Genomic DNA, 20,343 nt, shown 5'->3' with positions numbered 1-20,343 from the left:
GCCAATTATTAATGCATGTTTAATTCCTCATTTATCTTTTACACTTTAGAATCACACCAATAGCACAAGGACTGCACTTTATTTGCCTATTAAATTTAAACTTTTTTATATAAAAAAACCATCTTAACATTAATTTTTTAAAAAGATAAAGAATACTATGATTACAATTATTACCATATGATAGAAAGGTAGGAATCCTTTTTTGCTATCGGTTTCTTTTAAAATCTTACATGAAAATGTTCTCCCGGAAAAAATAAAATCTGATATTTTCATATAACACAGATTAAAAACTGGATACAGCTTTCCAAATCACCACTACTCATTCCTTTTGCTCGAATACTAATGAATGCCTGATGACTTAGTTCAACAGATCATTGCTGGTCAGCAGGCGAGCATTTTTCTTTTGAAATAACAGGTATGGATTTTAGTTTACTCGTTAACGCTCCATTTTTTCTACAAGGTTTTCGTTTTGTCCTTGGCTGCTTCCATTTTGAACTTTCGCTGTCAGGTAAGGAGTAAGCTACAGCTGCACTGGGTAAAAGCAACTTTGCTGAAGTTGTTTTGACAGCGGGTCGAATTTTTGGTGAGCTTGCAGAGCAGGACAGAGCTCTCCGTGCGGGTACATTTCTTGAGTCTAAGATTACTGGAGCTTTGGCGCACTTGTTGCACCTGCTGCACGATGCTCGGCAGGGCTTTGTGGACGGACGTGCAGGGGACGATGCTCCAGAATTCCACTTACTATGACAGCGCTGGCAAGTGCATTTTGGCATGTCCACTTCTTGCATGCAGCAGCCAAAATGGTGAAGATCTCCATCAAAACCTGCCTGAGGACATGAACTATCGGATTGCTTCAGTTGCTTAAACTGGTGTGCATCTTTTGAAAAACTGGTGCGGTTGTTAACCGCCATAGTGGGGGAAACAGTCTCTCTTGTCCTTTCTTTTAATATCGTCAAGTGTTGTAACTTCTCCATTTCCACCAGACGAGAAATTAGCTTGCAAAGTGATTCTTCGAGAGGTGGATTAAAGGATGATTTCCATTCATCAAATTTTGATGCGGACATTTTTTGTAAATCCCAGGTATTGTAAGGCGGGGGAAGAAAATCAGGGTATGAAAATGTATCACTCTCAAATGAAGAGGAAACGTCTTCCTTGACTTCTATAGGATCCGGTTTTAGGTTAACATTCACGTTTTTTAAATATTTCAGCAACTCTTTATTTCTTTTCTCATTTTCAGACATCTCTTTTTCTATTGAAGGCTTGTCCTCTACACTGCCATTTCCTCTTTTCAAACTCGATCTGATTACAGAAAGCATGTCATCACTACTACCATCTGTAGCAGGATAAGCAGCAGAAGCAATGGCTTCGTTTTTTAAAAAATCCCCATCTCCATTTCTGTTGCAGTTCTCCAAAGCTGCTTTCTGGGTTTCAAGATAAGAAACTGTGTGGCATCTCTTTATAAAAGACTGTACCAGAGGATTATTAGTGGGGATGAAGTTTATAGGAACATCACTGGAGCTAGACGGCATTTCCCCCAAACGTCTATGGAAGTCTCTGAGGGGGAAAAGAGAGAATATGGAATGGTATCACATTGCCCCTCTAGTGGACAATTTATAGAGCCAATAGCATCGCTCATCCTGGATAGAGAAATAAATATATTTGAAGCCAAAGTGGCTTAATGTGCACCCTGAAGCAGGCCTTTAATGTTTTCAGCAAATTAACACTCAAAAGCAGACAGACCAAAAGAAGGCTCTAGACAAACAATAAGGTACTTCAAGCAGCCCATAACTGTTCTATGGAGTTCCTTGCAATGGAAGCCATAGAAGCTACTAGCATAGGATACTTTAAAAAGAGATAAGATAAATCCACAGAGGATTACCACAGGGGAAATGAAGCCAAATTTTAACTTTTAAGCACCATTTGGGAACAAATTAGGTTTTAGTGCTCCCATTGTTTTTCCCCCAAATAATTTTTATTGGTTTTCATGTAAATACAAGCATAACCTATAACCAAAGTAGCTTGTCCAGTGGTACATTAATATTTCATATGCGGTACACAGTACACAAGCAATATGCTCCCATTGTCTTTTCCAAAAGACGGTGGTGGAGGTGTTCAATTTGGATCAGGGCTCTGTGGGGTAGAGGGAGTGTCCAACCCTCTGCCTCCATTCTGCAGGAAGGCCCCCCATAATAAGCATATGGTATTGCAGCTGATACCTATTTTTAAACTTACTGAACGTGTGGTCTTTTTCTATGCTAAAGGAAGAGGGAAGTTTTGGAACTCACAATGGCATTTTAAAGGTCTGACACCCTGTATTTCCATGCTCCGCTTTGCTGCATGTTTTGTGATTTTAAATCTCTTCTTGGTGTTCTCTCACCCCAGAGTTCTTGCCCCAAAACTAGATTCTGGCATCCAGGTAATTCTCCTTTTATACCTATTTTTTCCTTGAACCAACAAATACTTTACTATCCTACAGATAGTAACTCAAGTCCTTTGTATATGGGAAACACAGCCGGATGGGCAGGGTATTATTATTATTATTATTATTATTATTATTATTATTATTATTATGCAAATCAGAGACATTGGTTCTGCTTTTTATGCAATTATTTAAGGTTTTTTTAAAGAAACAAGTCACACATTCCAGGAAAGGAAAGCAAGAAAAACATTTTCTTCATGCACAGAACAGCAGCATCAAGACACCATACAACAGGAGACAAATCAAAGTAACGAAGAATTACAACACAGGAGTGCTGGTGCACAGACACCCTAAAGCTGTTGACAATTCCTTCTGATAAATGAAGAAGTGGCTATCTGCTTACGTTGGCCTGTTCTGTTCAGTTTTGTTTAAAAAGCTAAGAATACGTTTCTGTACCTGTTCACTGCCTTGTTGCCTTGATTATGTATATAGCTCCAGGAATGATATGGTGCTTGTCTGCAGCTATTTGGGCTGAGCTGAAATAAGCAGAACATTTAAAAACAAAATGCTGTTGGTATGCAATTCAGAACAAACACTGGAAATTCAAAAGTAAGTAAACTGGATTGTTAAAAAAAATTGGCAAACGAATACTACCTGGCATGTCCTAGTATTTTTGGACAAGCTAAGAGCTGCCAGCTGTTCCATTGCAGCATTATAATGGTCCTGTAAAAGAGCAGATCCACTTCAATATTTGTAAGGCAGAACATCATTTCTAAAGAATCATGCTTCGTGTTTTAATCCTAAAACTAACCTCAGACCCGGGACCCGGGTGGCGCTGTGGGTTAAACCACAGAACCTAGGACTTGCCGATCAGAAGGTCGGCGGTTCGAATCCCCACAACAGGGTGAGCTCCCGTTGCTCTTTCCCTGTTCCTGCCAACCTAGCAGTTCGAAAGCACGTCAAAGTGCAAGTAGATAAATAGGTACCGCTCCAGTGGGAAGGTAAACGGTGTTTCCGTGTGCTGCTCTGCTTTGCCAGAAGTGGCTTAGTCATGCTCGCCACATGACCCGGAAGCTGTATGCCGGCTCCCTTGGCCAATACAGCGAGATGAGCGCTGCAACCCCAGAGTCGGTCAAGACTGGACCTAATGGTCAGGGATCCCTTTACCTTTACCTAACCTCAGACCCACCTGTTGGACTGTAGAAATCCTAAAGAGGTTTACTGAAGGATTTGTGTGTGATTCTAGAACTGAATAAGACAAGCTGGCTTGGTAGACTTGAGGCACATACAGCCAGAAAGGATCCATGTATGAGCAGCAAAGAGGAAGCACAGGTTTCAAGCTATGTTGCTACTGTATATTGCAATGTCCATCTAGTCTTTTACCACTATTTATGCTACAAATTCAGTTAATCTGAAATATTTTCAACCACCTGAGGCCTTGGATAGACCCTGCTAGAGTCTGAGCCAAATGATCACTTCTAAAATGAAAGCAAAATAAAGCTTAATAGGGAGTGCAAAGATGACAGCATTTAGTTGTCCAGGTGTCTCAAAGAAGCAGAGCTAATAACTATCAACACTTGCACCAACAGGGGTTTGTTTTGTTTTTAAATGACTGTTAGCAGCATATATGTTTGAATGTTTGCTTTAATTTATTATCTGTGCATACTGAATTTATACAGCTGCCCATCAATAAATATTTTCTGGGTAGCTTCCAAAGAAACAAGCAAAATAATGGTAATAATACAATATACCATTATTAAAATCAACAAGAATCAATAAAAGATGGGGAAATAATTGCACGAGAGAAGGTATGAAACAGTCTAGATTTAAAACACAATTAAAAGGCTCAGATGAATATAAAATAATCAAAACTAGCAATAAAAATATGATAGAAACGCAGTCATGGTTGACTTGCTGAATCATCCTTAGCAACCAGTGGATGCAGTTATTTCATCTTTATACACTACAGCAGAATTCTTCAATCTTGGGTTCCTACACGTTGTTGGACTACAGCTCCCATCAAACCTAAGCAATTTAGCTAATAGTCAGGGATAATGGGAATTGTAATCCAACATCTGTGGACCCAAGCTTGAAGAAGGGTACACTATACGATTGTATTTCTTATGAACATCATGAGACAGTCACTGCAACAGCGCAATCTACCAATGAAAAATCCTGAGATCGTAACTGCACTGCATTCAAAAAGCTGCCGTATGTATTGTGGTTCTTGCTATATTAAAAGTGCAGCATGCAAAACTGGAAAAACAAGGGACAAAGTCGTGTGGGGTTTGGCACAACCGCCATTGCTGAAATCGCTAGTTGGCTTTTGTTGCCTGTGTGAACAGCTCCAATTCCGCATTTGCAGTGTGAAGCAGAAGAATGGGCTAGAAGTCCATTGTGGCTGTGTTGCTGAGTGTGCTGAAACAACATCATGGGAGAGGTGTCTCCAGCTTCCACATCTCCTGCCTTTGGAAGCCTTGGAAGAACATGCTGCAGGAGATGGACTGTGAGAAATGTTATGGTGAAATGTCTAGTACCAAGGTGAAACTGTCAAGCTCCCTTGTTATTTTTGCTATGGTCAGGAAGTGAAATGTTGTTAATGGAGTGCTACTGCATGAAAATGTTGGGGTTTTTTGCTGTTATATCTGCTTGCCTTTTAAAATTATTTTATTATGAAATTATTCTCTGTGATTGTTGATTTCTGAGATGTTTACCTGTTTTGTTTGTTGAAAGCTGCTTCAAGCATGATTTTTTTTTAATGGCAGCATTAAAAAAATGATGATGATGATGATCAACATCCCTGCCATGTTCTCCAAATGGAAGCAGCCTTAGATAAACACGTGAAGTGCAGTATTACTGTATTACTGCCAAGGTATTCACACAACTTCACTAACGATTAAATCCTATTTACAATGTCAAGTAGAAAGTCCCACAATAAATGTGCATTGATTGAGCTGTATGGCAGACAGCTAAAACCTCAATTCTGTTTGTGAAGGAATTGGAAAAATCCTTCAAGGACTCACACCTGAATAATGCATACGAAACTTCCTTTGAAATAAGAATCATGACAAGAAAGCATAGGCTTCTTTAAAAATTATTCTTAAAGGATTGATGTTTATTTTGTTCTTACCTTATAAAACGCACCTGTAAGAACACCTGTAAAAGACCAAGAGTTGAGTTTTGCTTACAAAAGTTGTTTTATAATTTCTCAGCTTATAGAATATTTGCACTTGCTCACCTTCTCTAGCAATCTTCTCTTCTGATGAATGAAATTTCTTTTCAGCAGAAAAATCAGATTCCAAATTACAGAAGTGTGGTTTCTGTAATGACATTTATCTTATGTTTCACTAACTGCACATATGAAGAAAGTGAAATATATGTTGCATATGCATCTGTGGGTGCAAGGCATCCGGAATTCTAGATAGTGCTAGAATTTAATTAAGGTTGGGATGTTAGAACCGGGGAAATAGCCAGACTCATGTGTATTTAAGGTAGACCCAAGTGTGTATTAGGGTGTAGTTTAAGAGGTGGGGTGGACCCACTGATAAGCCTGTAATTAGCATACGTCAGAAAGATGTCTTAAATTGAGACCCCACCTGAATCCTAGGAAATTGACATGATTTAGGTGCTAATTAAGTCAGTCAAGCTTCCTTGAGATGATAGCCCGGGAGTGGGGGGAACAAACAACTATGAAGTATCAAAGGGGCTAAGTATGAAAAGCACATATTGGCTTCCTCCCTACCTCAGGAGATAAAAGCCAAGGGTTTAGAGCAGTGGGTTAGAGTTTAGAATGGTGGTTAGGAGTTAAGCAGTGGGCTGGACAGAGAGTAAAAAATAAAAAGGAGGATATTGATGTCTGTTTTGAATCTAATGCTATGACTATGGCAGAAGTTATTGGATTATAATGCTGGAGATCTCTCCATGGTAGACTTAAGTTGCATATATGTGTAAATAAACCATGTATCATAAAGACACTACAGTCTCCGCTACACCTCATTTTCCCAAGGAAACACAGACCCTGGTGAGTAAAGCATGCCTGGAATCTTGCACCGCTCATGGAGATTAAGGTGATCTGTAACTCTATCACATTTTAAGCTTATGTTTTAAACAGAGTGGGAACTGGTCGAGAATTGTAGTTAGGCTAAAACAATATAAATCCTTACATCCAAACAACAGTAATAAACATTTGTTACTGTATCTGTTGTTAAAGTGAAATCATATACAGGTTTACACTGATGGAAGCCCCAATAAGGCTTATTTTTATGCAGGCTAGCAGAACAGGCAAACAAAATCCTGCTCCTTCTGCTTAAGATATGCATGGAAGAACCTAACTGGGTTTTATTACCCAGTAAACTCCAACAAAGAAACACAATGCTATAAGAATTCTAAGGTCCCAAATATAAAATAAACATTCATAAATGTACAAGGCAAACACATACATAAGCATATAATCCAAGTGTCTGAAATAGTACAGGAGAGCAGTCCTGAAACCACTTTGACTCTCCCAAATTGACCTCAAATATTTCTCTGCAAGGAGGAAGGAAATGGCAAAGCGATCCAAAAGCCGTTCAAAACAATGCAACCATAAACATTGGGAGGAGTGTTACAACAATACACTGTACAGGCAGCCCCGTTTTATGTGGGCATTACGTTCCGAGGCACCACGCGTGTTGGTGAAATTGTGTATAAATTAAGCCCATTGAAAAAGCCTGCAAACACCCCATTCCGCCCTTTTAGTGGCGTTTCAGTGGTGTCTTTATGACATTTCCGGGTCACTTCCGGGTTTGGCGCAATGCACATATACACGGTCAAGCACATTTTGAACGCACATATACGAGGGGCTGCCTGTATATCATATGTTTTCACAAAGCTCATGATCTAAAGGGCTAAGTGTGAGGTTCTGTAAGCGCACTGGGATTTTCAATTTTTATGCCCTCCAAACCCAATTCTTACAGCCAAAACACCAAGCTGGAAAAGGAAAGCTGATTTTGTCACTCCCCCACTGAGATCAGAATGGAGGTCAAGACTGACCGCAAGGTTTCCACTCGTGGGATTCAGAGAATTATAAGGGGGGTGTGTGTGCAGGCTTCTAGAACTTCTTTTCTGGGTGACATCATTTGGATAAAATTGGTATTGCGGGGGCTTGTGGATTTCATTCTACCACCACTATAATTTGTCCACTGCATAAAACTGTCTACGCAGGAAATGTTACAGGGAAAGGAAAATACCTACTCTCATGCTCAAGAAGCTAGCCTTATAATACACATGTCTAGCTTTGCATCTGTGCTTATCTCTGTAAGCTGGGTGTTCCAAGAAGGACTGGCATGGAATGAGATGTCTTGCATGTTGCCACCAGGAAGTGTAGCACCACGGACCTTCTCCACATTTAGAAGACTCGATGTAAGAATGTTGTAATATTCACCCCCCCTTCCCCACACCATCTAATAATTCTTTACAAAAGAACAAATATGATGTCAAAGCCAGCATATATTCCACTCCAAGAGGTGAGGATGGGGAGCTCTGAGAGCTTTCCACATGTCTGTAGCCACTTTGAACCAATAAGCAAATACAGTTCATGAAAATTCTAATTATTCTTACAAATGAAAAAAAAGGTTAGTCAGGCTTTCTAATTATCAGTTCTGCATCTTTGAGACACCTGAGACTTGTAATCTGGTCCTCGTTTATTTGGCTCTTGGTTTGGTTTGACTAGAACCCTTTTTACCATCAGTGCAAGATTTATTTATTTTTTAAGTTAAGTCTCACGCTGCCATTCTGAGTTTTTGAGCAAGCACAAAAATACTTAACAGGACAGCATTTTGTTAGTTACTTCCCATTTTTTTAAAATTTGTGCATATCCTTGGAACCTATCCAAAGACAGGCTTTTGTTGTTTTTATTCCACATTTGTATGGCTTTTCCTTGTAACTGAACTGAACTACTCACCTTAAATTTAGGGATAAGAATGTATTTTATTATTAATGTGACAAATTCATACCTACTTGGTCACAAGACTGATGTGCAGAAGAAACATAGTTTTAAAGCTGTCTCTGTGACTAAAAGTTTAGTGTACCTGGCGAGAGAAGGTGCTGTTCCCATAAATGCCAGGTATAAAGTCTTCTTTTCCCACTAAGCTAGCAGACTTGTTGTTCTTGCTTCCCCTGACCAACCTAGATGCAGATTAGGAATGAAACAAAAAGATAAAGAAATCAAGATGGGCTAGGCAGGAAAGAGGATCTCCCTAATGACAAAGCATGGTGACAAAAGGCACAACCAAGTCATATTCTGTGCTAGGGTTAGGACTGCCAAAGTCAAAATAAAAAAGATCACCATGGTGTTACAGTGTCATGGAAAGAAGAAACATCCATGCTTGTGGTGTAGTGATGAACTGTCAACCAGGAAACAAGCTAATATTCATCTGGGTAGGCTTATGGGTATAAGAAAACTGGGAATGGCAGAAGGATATACTACAAAGGAGCAGTCGGTGATAGCAGATGACAGAGTAAGGAGGGGTGAAAGGTCATATAGGATCCTGCCCCCCCCCACGCTCTTAGAATAAGGTTTGTTCCAACTCCAGCTAACACAGTAACAGGTGAAAGTCATTACTGCTTTTCTTTTTTAACAAATCAAAGTGCTGTGATTCAGGACAGCAGAGGAGAGAGTCCTTCTCCATAAGATTACATTGTGTTGTTGTTTTTTTAAAAAAAGTTTGAAAAATAGGAGCATTCCTTTGGGGAGAGGGCAAGGTCAGGCTCACAGTGTTTCCTAATAAAAAAGTAAAACATGGGTGAGCAGTGACTCTCATGGGGCACCGTGAATGCACACATTAAGGAACTGAAATTAATAAAGCAATAAAATAAAATAAAAATTAACATTTATTTAACAAAGCCAAAGCATATTGACAGAGCAGGATGACTTTTGCTGTGACTCCTAGCAGTTTCATAGGCATTATCCAATAGGTGACACATGCACAATGACATTCCCATTGTCTGAGGGAGTAGAAAAAACAATATTCTTTTATTTGGAAAGAGGTGCTTTAATCTTATGACATCAACGCAAATAAGGTTGTCTAGAAGGACCTAGATCCGGAGTGATTTGATAAGAAGAACAGAAGGAAAGAGACATGAAGTGTACAATAGGAATAAAAATCAGAAGAAGCAGATATGTTAGGCAAAATCAGGAAAAGAGATGCTGTATATGAGCGGTGGGAAAAGGGACTGAGGCTGTGTACTCATTACTGGCTTAAAGTGCAGCTAAATTGTTTTTTCTTCAATTCAGATTAAAGCTGGTTTGAGAGGGAATGTATCAGAATGCTGTACTTCACAAGAGACAATAGGATATGTATGTTGACTAACACTTGTGCGTACACCACTTCCCAAAACTGCATTGGGAGCACACTGGTTGCAGAATAAACTGGGGTGTATACATTGCCTTAATCAGGAAAAGAAGAAGTGTGAAGCCCTAGAGTGCCGGGGAAACAACAGGGGCTCATTAATTTGCAGGTATTACTTAGGCTGGGAAAAGAATGAAAGGGGAAATGAGAAACAAAGAAGTGCTAAACAGCAATGCACATTGCCATTCGTAATGCTTTGGCTGCACCTTGCTATTTGTTACCCATGCAGCCGTGTTTATAACAAGGTGGAAAGTGGGAGGAAGGCAATTTTGCATCAGACATGCACCCTAATCAATGCACTTTTATTTCCTTTCTTTCCATCACTTGATCCCTTTGCAACAAATGTATGTTCCCCACGTCTCCTGTCACATTTATACACATGGAAGGGAGACAGGATTAGCCACAGTTCCCACCGTGGGCGAGAACAAAATGAAAACCAAGCGAGCTGGGGAATGCCAAACTGGTTTTAACCCTCACTTGAGGGGGGGAGAAACGTCCAGAGATGGGGTTTTTTGAACCCCATTCCAATATGGAGGGGGAATGCAGACCTTTTCCAAGTGTCCCTGTTTTCCAGGCCCACCCCCAGATTTACAGAAGCCATCCCCATTTCTGATTTGAGCCGGGAATGTCCCACTTTTCCTTTGGATGTCCCTATTTTCATTGGAGAAATATTGGAGGGTATAGGATATCCCTATTTTCACTGGAGAAACGTTGGAGGGTATGATGCCCCTATTTTCATTGGAGAAATGTTGGAGGGAATGTCTCTACTTTCATTGAAGAAATGTTGGAGGGTATGGAATAAGACTTCCCAATTTTCATTGTAGAAATGCTGGAGGGTATGGAATAGGATGTCCCCATTTTCATTGGAGAAATGCTGGAGGGTATGGAATAGGATGTCCCTATTTTCATTGGAGAAATATTAGAGGGTATGGAAAAGGACGCCCCTATTTTCATTGGAGAAATGCTGGAGGGGACATTTCTATTTTCATGGGGAAAATATTGGAGGGTATAAAAATGGAGCTGAGAAAAACAGGCTCCCTTGCCCTCCTGCAGGACCTACTGGCTGAGGGAGAAGGAGAGGAGAGCAAGAAAGGCGAGTGTTTTAAGCGCGAACTTGAAGCCGCAGCATCTCCCCTTGGGGAGGCAAGTGGCGCGCCGCTTCCTTGGCGTCGGGGCCTCCCCGTCCCCACTTTCCTTTTGGTCCCCCCATACCCAGGCAAGCCCCCGAAACTCCCGCTCGTCTCCGAGGCAGCAGCAGCAGGAGAAGAAGCAGCGGGCTCTCCCCCACCAGCCTCCGTAGGGTGGTGCATGGCCTCGAAGCCAGGCAAGGCCTTCGCGCTCCTCCTTCGGGCCCCGGCGCGCGTTACAGGAAAGCAGTCGCCATGGGAACGGGCCGGGGGGGGTCCTTCCTCCTCAGGCGCGAGCCGGCGCCTTGCTGGCCCTATTCCGGGCAGCGGCCAACCTCATGCCGCCTCATATCCAGCATTGTATTTTTTTGGGGGGGTCTCCTTCAGCCCCCCGAATTATCTTCTCCTGCTCCTCCCTCTCTGCACCGGCCCCTTTTGCATTTCGGGCATCTCGGCGTCGCCGCCCTTCGCGTTTGTTTGGACTGCAGTTTCTGCAAACCCAACTGCCGGTATGCAAGGACGTCCAGAAGAACCAGACTGCATTCCCTGCCTCTCCGCCTCTCCGCCTCTCCGCCTCTCTTTCCCTCGCTTTCTGTGTGCGCGCAGGCCGCAGTTATTTGCAAAGGGAAATGGTCGCCTCCTTCAGCCTAAATTGTCAGAGGAAAGCATCTTTCCCCTGGGGGGGGGGGCGGGGGCGGAAAAATCTACATCGGGTAAGGCGGGATGGTTGCATTCGTGTTGTGTTTTTTAAAAGCAGCTTTTGCCCGCCTTCTGTTTTACATGAGCAGTTTCTTGCATGCATGCAGAAGAGGGCACGCGCTTGAGTCGCCAAGAAGTTAGGACCGAGCGACTTGGCGGCTGCAAACCCGCACTCGGATCCCATGCAAAACTTTGATAGCGGTCTAGCAAATGCAAATGCAGTTGATGCAGATGAGGCTGAGGTGCATGGAAAGAGATGGTGTGCGTGTTTGATGCAAATACAGTTGAGGCCCAGGTGCATGGAAGGAGATTAACACATTCTCTTGACCCCGAGGGATAAATAGCAGATTGTGGGGAGGCGTTAACAGAACTAAGTGATACTGAGGTCAGTAGGGGCTTACTTCCAGGTTAGTTTACGTAGGATTGGAGTCAGAAAGAAAACTGGAAGAGCCAATCAAAAGATTTAATGCAGCAGGCTCAGCTTAGCCTTAAGCATGGCCAAAACAAGTGTTGTTGCTGTTTTGTTTCCTTTGTTCAATTCAGGAAATAATGCCACAGAAACTCTCTACCATATTTTAATTCTAAAGACCCACACATTAAAGCCTTTTCAGTATATGGAAACTTACATGATAGTATTACCAGAACAGTGCAGATCCTCTTCAATATGAGATTTACTGTATTGTTTTCTCCGAGAATAAAAACCTGGGTTAAAAACATGTGGCGCAGGTAGTCCACATTCTATGTTTCTTCTTTGCACACAGCTGAAAACCTTTTCATTGGAGTTCCACTTAATTTTATTACAAGCGGAGTTGCCACTTTGTGAAGGGAATGCAACGTTTGTTTTTGGTAGATAAAGCGTTTGTTGCTTTAATGTCATAGCTAGAACAGCAGTGACTAGGAAAACAGCATTCAAAAACAAATTTATATTTTGAAGTCAGTTTACCTAGTTATCCTTATGTTTAACTATAGGAAATGCTGTCATTAAAAACCCTACGCTATGCACGCTCATTTCATACCACATTGTGGCTCATATTTGTAGCGAAGTGTAAAAACGTTCACTTAAAAACAATTCTTTTCTCATAGCTTAGAAATGAGAAGAAACCAAAGCCGAGACTGTGGAAACATGATAAAACTGAGCATTGCTAGAAAAGCTACTTTGCTGTCAAAGTTCAGTGAACTCACGGTTTTGATCTAGGTACTTCTCTATGAGCCCTTTGACAGAGCTTAGCGTTTCGGAATTTTCATGTGTCATCAATTGCAGGGCATTGTGACTCGCACTCAAGCTACATCTTGTGCCGCGTTCTGTGATTCTTTCCTTTCCCTCAACCCATTTCCGTCCAAACCATTTCCCCTCGCAAATTAAAAAAGCAGGCCAAGGAGGATGATCTGAACTGGAAGATAACCATGAGGGTCACATGGCCAGCATGATTATGTCACAATATCATCACATATCAGATTTGGCTCTATGAAGATGTCATGAAACCAATTCAGAGTGAGAAGAATGCTTTCTGTTCTCATCCTGGATGGCTGAACACACTTGCTCCCATCTTCAGCTGCTTCTGCACTAAATGACGGGATGGAACAACTTTTTGCAACTGATGAAAGCTTTGGTGAAAAGCATTCCCGCTTTAGGCTAAACTGGACATGTCCATTTTGGGGGTTTAACACGGGCCTGTGGCAGTTTATGTATTGCTGTCAAATCCCAAAAAAAGCTCTACAACTTTGGGGTAAAATCATAAAAAGGTCGACCCTCACGAATGTTCACTTCATCAAATCTGGCCCTCTTTGAAAAAAGTTTGGGCACCCCTGGTAAATGTTGCCCAGTATTCCACCAAGCAAAGGCTCGTTTGTATGTTTCAGCATCTCCAGGGCTTAAGGGAACTAAAGCATCTTGCAGATGTAATATTAGAGCCTCTGTCTATGTTCTTTGATAATTCTTGTAGAAAAGGTGAGGTCCCTGTGGCCTGGAAATGTCCCCATCTTCAAAAGGGTGGGGAGAAGACTCGGGTAACTATCAGCAAGTCAGCTTGACATTGATACCAGGAAAGGTCCTGGAACAGGTAATTAAACAGTTTGTAAGCACTTACAAAATGATTCTGTGATTACCAAGACCCAGCTCTGGTTTTTCAAAAACAGGTCATGCCAGGTGAATCTCATTTCTTTTTTTGATAGAGTTACAAGCTGGACCAGGGGGATACTAGGAATGTAGTGTATATTGATTTCAGTAAGGCTTTTGACAAAGTCCCCCATGATATTATTGCAGAAATAATTGTAAAATGTGGGCTGGATGAGGTTACTCCTAGGTGGATTTGTGTGTGGTTGACTGACCAAACCCAAAGAGTGTTTACGAATGGTTCTTCATCATCCTGGGAAACGGCGAAAAGTGGAATGCAACAGGGTTCTGTCCTGTGCCCATTTTTGTTCGACATCTTTTTTTTTTTAAGATATTTTTATTACATTTTTCAGATACAAAGTCAGAAATATACACAGAATATAAGCAATATAGAAAAGAAGTAAAAGAGAAAAGGAAAGAAGAAATCCAACTTTCAAAAACATTTTTACATAGCCAACTGGACTTCCCCACATCTCCCTCACCCTGCGTTCTTTACAATAAAGATATCAGCAAATTATTACCTTGTTTCATGCCTTACTTTGTACCTTTCAAATATTATATTTCTGGATTTAAAGTACTTTTTATCAATTACTTATACCTTAAATTAAACATAATATTGCTTTAAATTTCAACCTTTTCTTACTTATAACTTAGTTTCCTGTTCACCAATTCTAGTTGCTGAAGCTAAAATTTCCAAATCGTGCCAATTCTTAACATTCATACAACTTATAGTGTTTTTGTAAATAGTCCTTAAATTTTTTCCAGTCCTCTTCCATTATTTCTTCTCCCAAATCTCGGATTCTGCCAGTCATTTCAGCCAGTTCCATATAATCCATCAATTGCGTCTGCCACTCTTCCAGTGTGGGTAGATCTTGTGTCTTCCAGTATTTTGCGATGAGTATTCTTGCTGCTGTAGTTGCATACATAAAAAAGGTTCTATCCTTCTTTGACACTTTCTGGCCAACAATGCCCAAGAGGAAGGCCTCTGGTTTCTTGGGAAAGGTATACTTAAACACCTTTTTTAACTCATTATAGATCATTTCCCAGAAGGCCTTCACTTTTGGACAAGTCCACCAGAGGTGAAAGAATGTCCCTTCAGCTTCCTTACATTTCCAACATTTATTATCAGACAGATGATATATTTTTGCAAGCTTGACTGGGGTCATGTACCACCTATATATCATTTTCATAATATTTTCCTTCAGGGCATTACATGCCGTGAATTTCATTCCGGTGGTCCATAACCTTTCCCAGTCCTCAAACATAATGTTATACCCAACATCCTGAGCCCATTTTATCATAGCTGATTTGACTGTCTCATCCTGAGTGTTCCATTTAAGCAGCAAGTTATACATTCTTGAAAGTACCTTAGTCTTAGGTTCTAACAGTTCTGTCTCTAGTTTCGATTTTTCCACCTGGAATCCTGTTTTTTTGTCCAATTTAAAAACCTCTTGAATTTGAGCGTAATGAAACCAGTCTTGCACCTTATTCTTTAATTTTTCAAAGCTCTGCAACCTCCAATTGTCTCCAATTTTTTCTATTATTTCCCAATATTTCGGCCAGCCGGCCTCCATATTGGGTCTTTTTCGAGCCTTAGCCTCCACTTTGTTCGACATCTTTATAAACAACTTGGATGAAGGCATTGAGGGGATGCCCATCAGATTTGCAGATGATACCAGAAATTTGCAAAAATTAGGTTTCACTCCGTAAAATGAGACGCCCTACCAAACCAACCGCTTCAAGTTACAAGCAAGGAGATTCCAACTAAACATCAGGAAAAACTTTCTGTTTGACAGTGAAACGGACTCCTATGAGAGGTGGCAGACTTTCCTTCCTTGGAGGTTTTCAAGCAGAGGTTGGAAGGCTATGTGTCATGGTTGTTTTAGGGTTGAACTAGATGACCCCCAGGTCCCTTTCAACTCTATAATTCTATTATCTTTAATGAATAGAACCTCCCCACAATGACTTCAATATATAAATGAGGCACCATAGGTAATACACTGGACTGAGAGCTTTCACACCTCGCATTAGTTCAGGTCACAGTGATCTTCAATGGAGTCGGTTTTCACATTCACCTGCCAGTTACCTAGTGCTTAATAACCAAGTGGTACAGATGATTTCACCATGGTAATGGTCCTAAGTGGCTATATTCCTGAAAATGATTGTGTTCTACATTGCTTTATGGTATCCCTGAATGAATAGAACATGGTTGGGTATTAATTACAGCAGGCCTCTTTCATATTGGGCTGTTAACATTTTTACTGATCCTACTTCTGCATCTTTAAAAAAAGTAGGTGAAGCTCATCACTTCCCATCTTTGTGCCTGGAAAAGCGTTGCCTATTAAACTTTTATGTGCCAGTCTGCAGTTAAATGCACAGGAGCAGAGCCAGTAAAAAGCTGCCAAGTTTAGTTTCTTAAGATCAGAAAAACAAACTTATCCAAGAGATGTATATGCTGTATAACCAGTAATATATTTTTAGTGTGATCTAGCATTTCCCCAATCCCCAGTCCCCTTCAATACCCCAGTTAGGCAAAAAACATACATATACAATGTAGGATTGATTCCAGTATTCCCTGTACTCATAAAGCCCATTTATTTCTCTTGCAGCAACTTCAAATAAACTGATATCAGGATTAGGCTTAAATATATTTATGCAATGGGAGTTACTTGCAAGCAGCTGTGCTATAATCAGTTCTTTGGATGTGAAACAGCATCTACATGTCTCAAAATTATAATAATCCCTAGATTGTTAAAAACTACTTTGCACTTGGATTTTTGAGCTACTTCTACACACAAAAAAGAAGATTGGATGACCTGGAATTGTTCCAAGTAATAAAGGTAATGATTTAAAATGATAGAGTGTTTTATGAACTGTTAATGGATTTGACCCAAGATATTATACTTTCTGTTACTATTATAATAATCAGTCCTAATATTACTCATGAAATAAAAGTTACACATGAAAGCCCCATTTTCACATACTTAAAGCTTTGCTCTACTTTATTTTTCCACTGGGGCTGTCCTTCACAATTAATAATCCAAAAAGGATTATGATTTCCCATTGAAGAAAACCATTGTCTTATACTAGCTTATAAAAGGAAGGAAAAGGAATGTTTGCCCCAGTTTTCAAATTATCTGTGCCCTGCAAGTTTTCTATTTTAAATAAGGAAGTGACACAGGCATCATGTATTATCACCCATTGCTTTGTTAATCACTCCATTTCCAACAGAAAAAGAAAAAAGAAAAAGACGTGCCACATCAAACAGACCTTCCTATGAGTGCATTGGACAGAAGTCTGGCTATTTATTGGCACACCTTCATCTCCATTATCAGATTTCTTTGTGTATAAGTAATCTGCTGTATTTGTGCTATCACATAGCCACGTCCATTTAGCTAGACCTACTTCTACTTATTTCATATAATACTGAAACTAAACTTGGTCAGTTCCGCAGAACGGGTTCTATCTGAGCTTAAGGTTTCTTCCCAGCTTTCTTTGAGGGGAACGCATATTCACACGGCTTCCATTTGTGGGCCAATATAAACCAAAGATTGCAGTTCAAGACAAGGAAGTGTGTATGTATGAATGAGAAACAAATGAAGGCAAGTATTTCTTCCGTTTGTTAATCACCCAACACAGGAGAGTTTCTAGATACGTTTACAACTAACTAACTGACTCCTGTGAAATTCCGTGTTGGAACAACCTCCCCCAAGCACCATCTTCCATAGGTGACCATTCAAGTAGGAACAGAAGTACTGAAAAGCAGTGCCTCCAACTCACCCTCCCAAAATGTGATAGCTGGTGGCATTAAAAGCTGCTGAGTGATTAAGGAGAATCAACAGAGAAACAGCATTCCCCCTTCCCCCCCCCCCAATGTACAGAGCATCCAAAGCTATTTCTGTGTCCAATCAGTGCCTCAACCCCAAATGTAATGGATCCAGTATATCAGTTTCATCCAAAAGTGCCTGGGTCACCAGCTACTCAAGGCTATTGCCCATGAAGGAGATATTTGCTACTACTAATTGTTAAGACCTTCTGGGTTAGAGGTAGGTTTCTTTGGGGGTGTTGTTACCACCTCTTGTAAAAGAATTAACCACTAACCAGCAGTCCCTCCTTCCCTGCCAGCTCTGATGAGCCAAAAGGGACTTGGGTCCTTTTCTTCTTCTTTGGCGATCACTCATAACTGAGTAAGATTGTCTTCCATAAACACAGTTTTGACAGTGAGTCCATAAGTGACTGTGGAGGCCAATTCTGGATCCACACATCCTTCCACAGTGGGGACATAGGTTTCCAGATGAGAGTTGATCATGGTGAGGGTTTGCCAAATGTGCCTTTCTCTTAGCATGTTTCTCCCTTTCATCCTGAGTTCAAGCGTCTTCAAAGTCCATGATATCTTTGGTAAAGGCTGTTCTCCAGTTGGAGCGCTCACAGGCCAGTGTTTCCCAGTTGTCTGTGTTTATACTACATTTTTAAAGATTTGCCTTGAGAGAGTCTTTAAACCTCTTTTGTTGACCACCACCATTACACTTTTCATTTTTAAGTTCGGAATAGAGTAGTTGCTTTGGAAGACAATATCAGGTATCTGAACAACATGACCAGTCCAACGAAGCTGATGTTGAAGAATCATTACTTTGACACTGGTGGTTGCACAGACCTGACTAGACACCTTGTCCACATCCTTCAACCGCATCAGCTGAAACCCATTCAACAAAACTGAACAAGACTGCACTCCAGACACCCAGTTTGATTTGTTAAGTTACAGTCATAAGACCAACTGAAAGGGTCTAAAGTGCTAGGTGCCTCGTTGGTACACACCACTTCTAAATACTTTGGAGTATATGTTACTAGGAACACTAACAAATAGTTTATAACCAACTATGGCCAAGTGTGGGCAAGTGGTTTGAAAGACCTGTCATGTTGGAACTGCTTGATTTTCTTCTCCCTGTCTGATAGAATTGCCCTGACAAAAATGATAGTTGCGCCTAAGCAAACCTAACCTTTTTAAAGTTCTTCTCACAGAAATTCCTACCACTGTTTCAAATTCTGGCAAGCTAGACTGGAAACTTTTGTATTTTCCTATAGAAGGTCATAGACCTCCAAGGTTCTAAGGTATAGAAAACTGAAGGATGGAGATTGGGGAATTCTCTTATTGAAATTATTCTATGAAGCTTACCAACTTTGGCATCTGCTATCCTGTATTAATCACTCAAGAGACAGACAATGGGTACAGACAGAGCATTCTTTATTGCAACAATCTAACCCACAACGCAGTCAATTAATCAAAAAAGAAATTGACAGTAGTTTAAAAGTGCGGGACAATATACCGAAAACAATTTTGAAGGCCAGGAAGCATAGAAAGGAAACCTTAATGTTGAGTAACTTCCCTGTTATTCCTGATATATGAACATCACAATTCTATTCAAAGGACATACCGTAACAATAAAAGAAAACCATTTGGACAAGCCTCAAGACTTTTATATAAATGCTAAACCAATTCCCAGGGATGCTGACTGGACTGATGTGGTAGCAAAAGTCAGCAAATTTATCTGACAAAAGCATATTCTTCAACAAGGCACTAGGGATTTCATACCATTTGAAAACGTATGTCTCAATCTAGGTGAACAAGAGAAGGGGTTAATATCTACTTTGCACAGTCTGTTAGATAAACTGGACACAGGATTTTAAAATACCTTTAAACGGTTGTGGGAATTAGATTGGAAACCAGCTGGGTATCTCAAATGAATGTTCAGTTCCTATGTGGGGTAAATTGCCTTACAAAACCACTTTGGCTAAAATAAATGCTTTTGAAAATAATACAAAAATGGTACCTAACACTGGTGAAAATTGCAAGAATGGGTAAGTCTCACCTAGGGAAGATGCAGGATTTAATAGCTCATAAACACATATGTAAGGGACTTGGCTGGCGCTGTGGGTTAAACCAGAGCCTAGGACTTGCCGATCAGAAGGTTGGCGGTTCAAATCCCTGTGACGGGGTGAGCTCCCGTTGCTCGATCCCTGCTCCTGCCAACCTAGCAGTTCAAAAGCACGTCAAAGTGCAAGTAGATAAATAGGTACCACTCCAGCGGGAAGGTAAACGGTGTTTCTGTGCGCAGCTCTGGTTCGCCAGAAGTGGCTTAGTCATGCTGGCCACATGACCCGGAAGCTGTACGCCGGCTCCCTCAGCCAATAAAGCGAGATGAGCGCCACAAACCCAGAGTCGGCCACGACTGGACCTAGTGATCATGGGTCCCTTTACCTTTTAACACATATGGAGTGGGATTGCAATAGGGTGGCAAGATTTTGGACAGAAGTGTTTCAGGACATTGCTAAAATTCTGGGAAAGCCTGCAAACGCCCCCCCCCCCCCGAAACAGCTTTGCTAAGTATATTTGATGGAGATAATATTTATTGTATGAACACTTAACTGGCTATTTACTAACAGCATTGGGGATAGTGGATGCTAGAGGTTGGAAGAATGCCATGAGTCCATTTCAGTGGAGATAATCCCTTCTCAAACTAGCTTATTTATTTCATGCCTTTCATATTAGGTGAATTGTGGTGATGGGTGGCTATGTTTTGGTTGGGCTTATTGTGAATTCTT

The 20,343-nt window shown here is 40.8% G+C and overlaps 1 protein-coding gene across 4 annotated transcripts; it reads right to left on the bottom strand.

Annotated features, from left to right (window-relative positions):
• On the bottom strand, window positions 1–13,002 carry FAM217A (family with sequence similarity 217 member A). Of its 4 annotated transcripts, XM_083518201.1 has the most exons (8): window positions 12,813–13,002; window positions 12,257–12,524; window positions 8,485–8,581; window positions 5,655–5,736; window positions 5,547–5,572; window positions 3,071–3,139; window positions 2,873–2,952; window positions 1–1,551 (listed from the first exon to the last, which is right to left on the bottom strand). In XM_083518201.1, exons 1-8 carry the CDS (start codon window positions 12,880–12,882, stop codon window positions 372–374), a joined length of 1,872 nt encoding a protein of 623 aa, XP_083374327.1. In that variant the 5' UTR covers window positions 12,883–13,002; the 3' UTR covers window positions 1–371. The 4 variants fall into 4 exon arrangements, with proteins under 4 accessions (XP_083374327.1, XP_083374329.1, XP_083374328.1 ...); XM_083518203.1 differs by lacking the exons at window positions 12,257–12,524; window positions 12,813–13,002 and adding an exon at window positions 11,017–12,227; XM_083518202.1 differs by lacking the exons at window positions 5,547–5,572; window positions 5,655–5,736.
• Window positions 13,003–20,343: the final 7,341 nt, after the last annotated feature.

This window comes from Podarcis liolepis (assembly GCF_965112155.1).
Source record: "Podarcis liolepis genome assembly, chromosome: 8".
NCBI classification, from domain to species: domain Eukaryota; kingdom Metazoa; phylum Chordata; class Lepidosauria; order Squamata; family Lacertidae; genus Podarcis; species Podarcis liolepis.
Note: the sequence above shows the minus strand (reverse complement) of the source record. Positions and strands in the feature narration are given on the sequence as shown.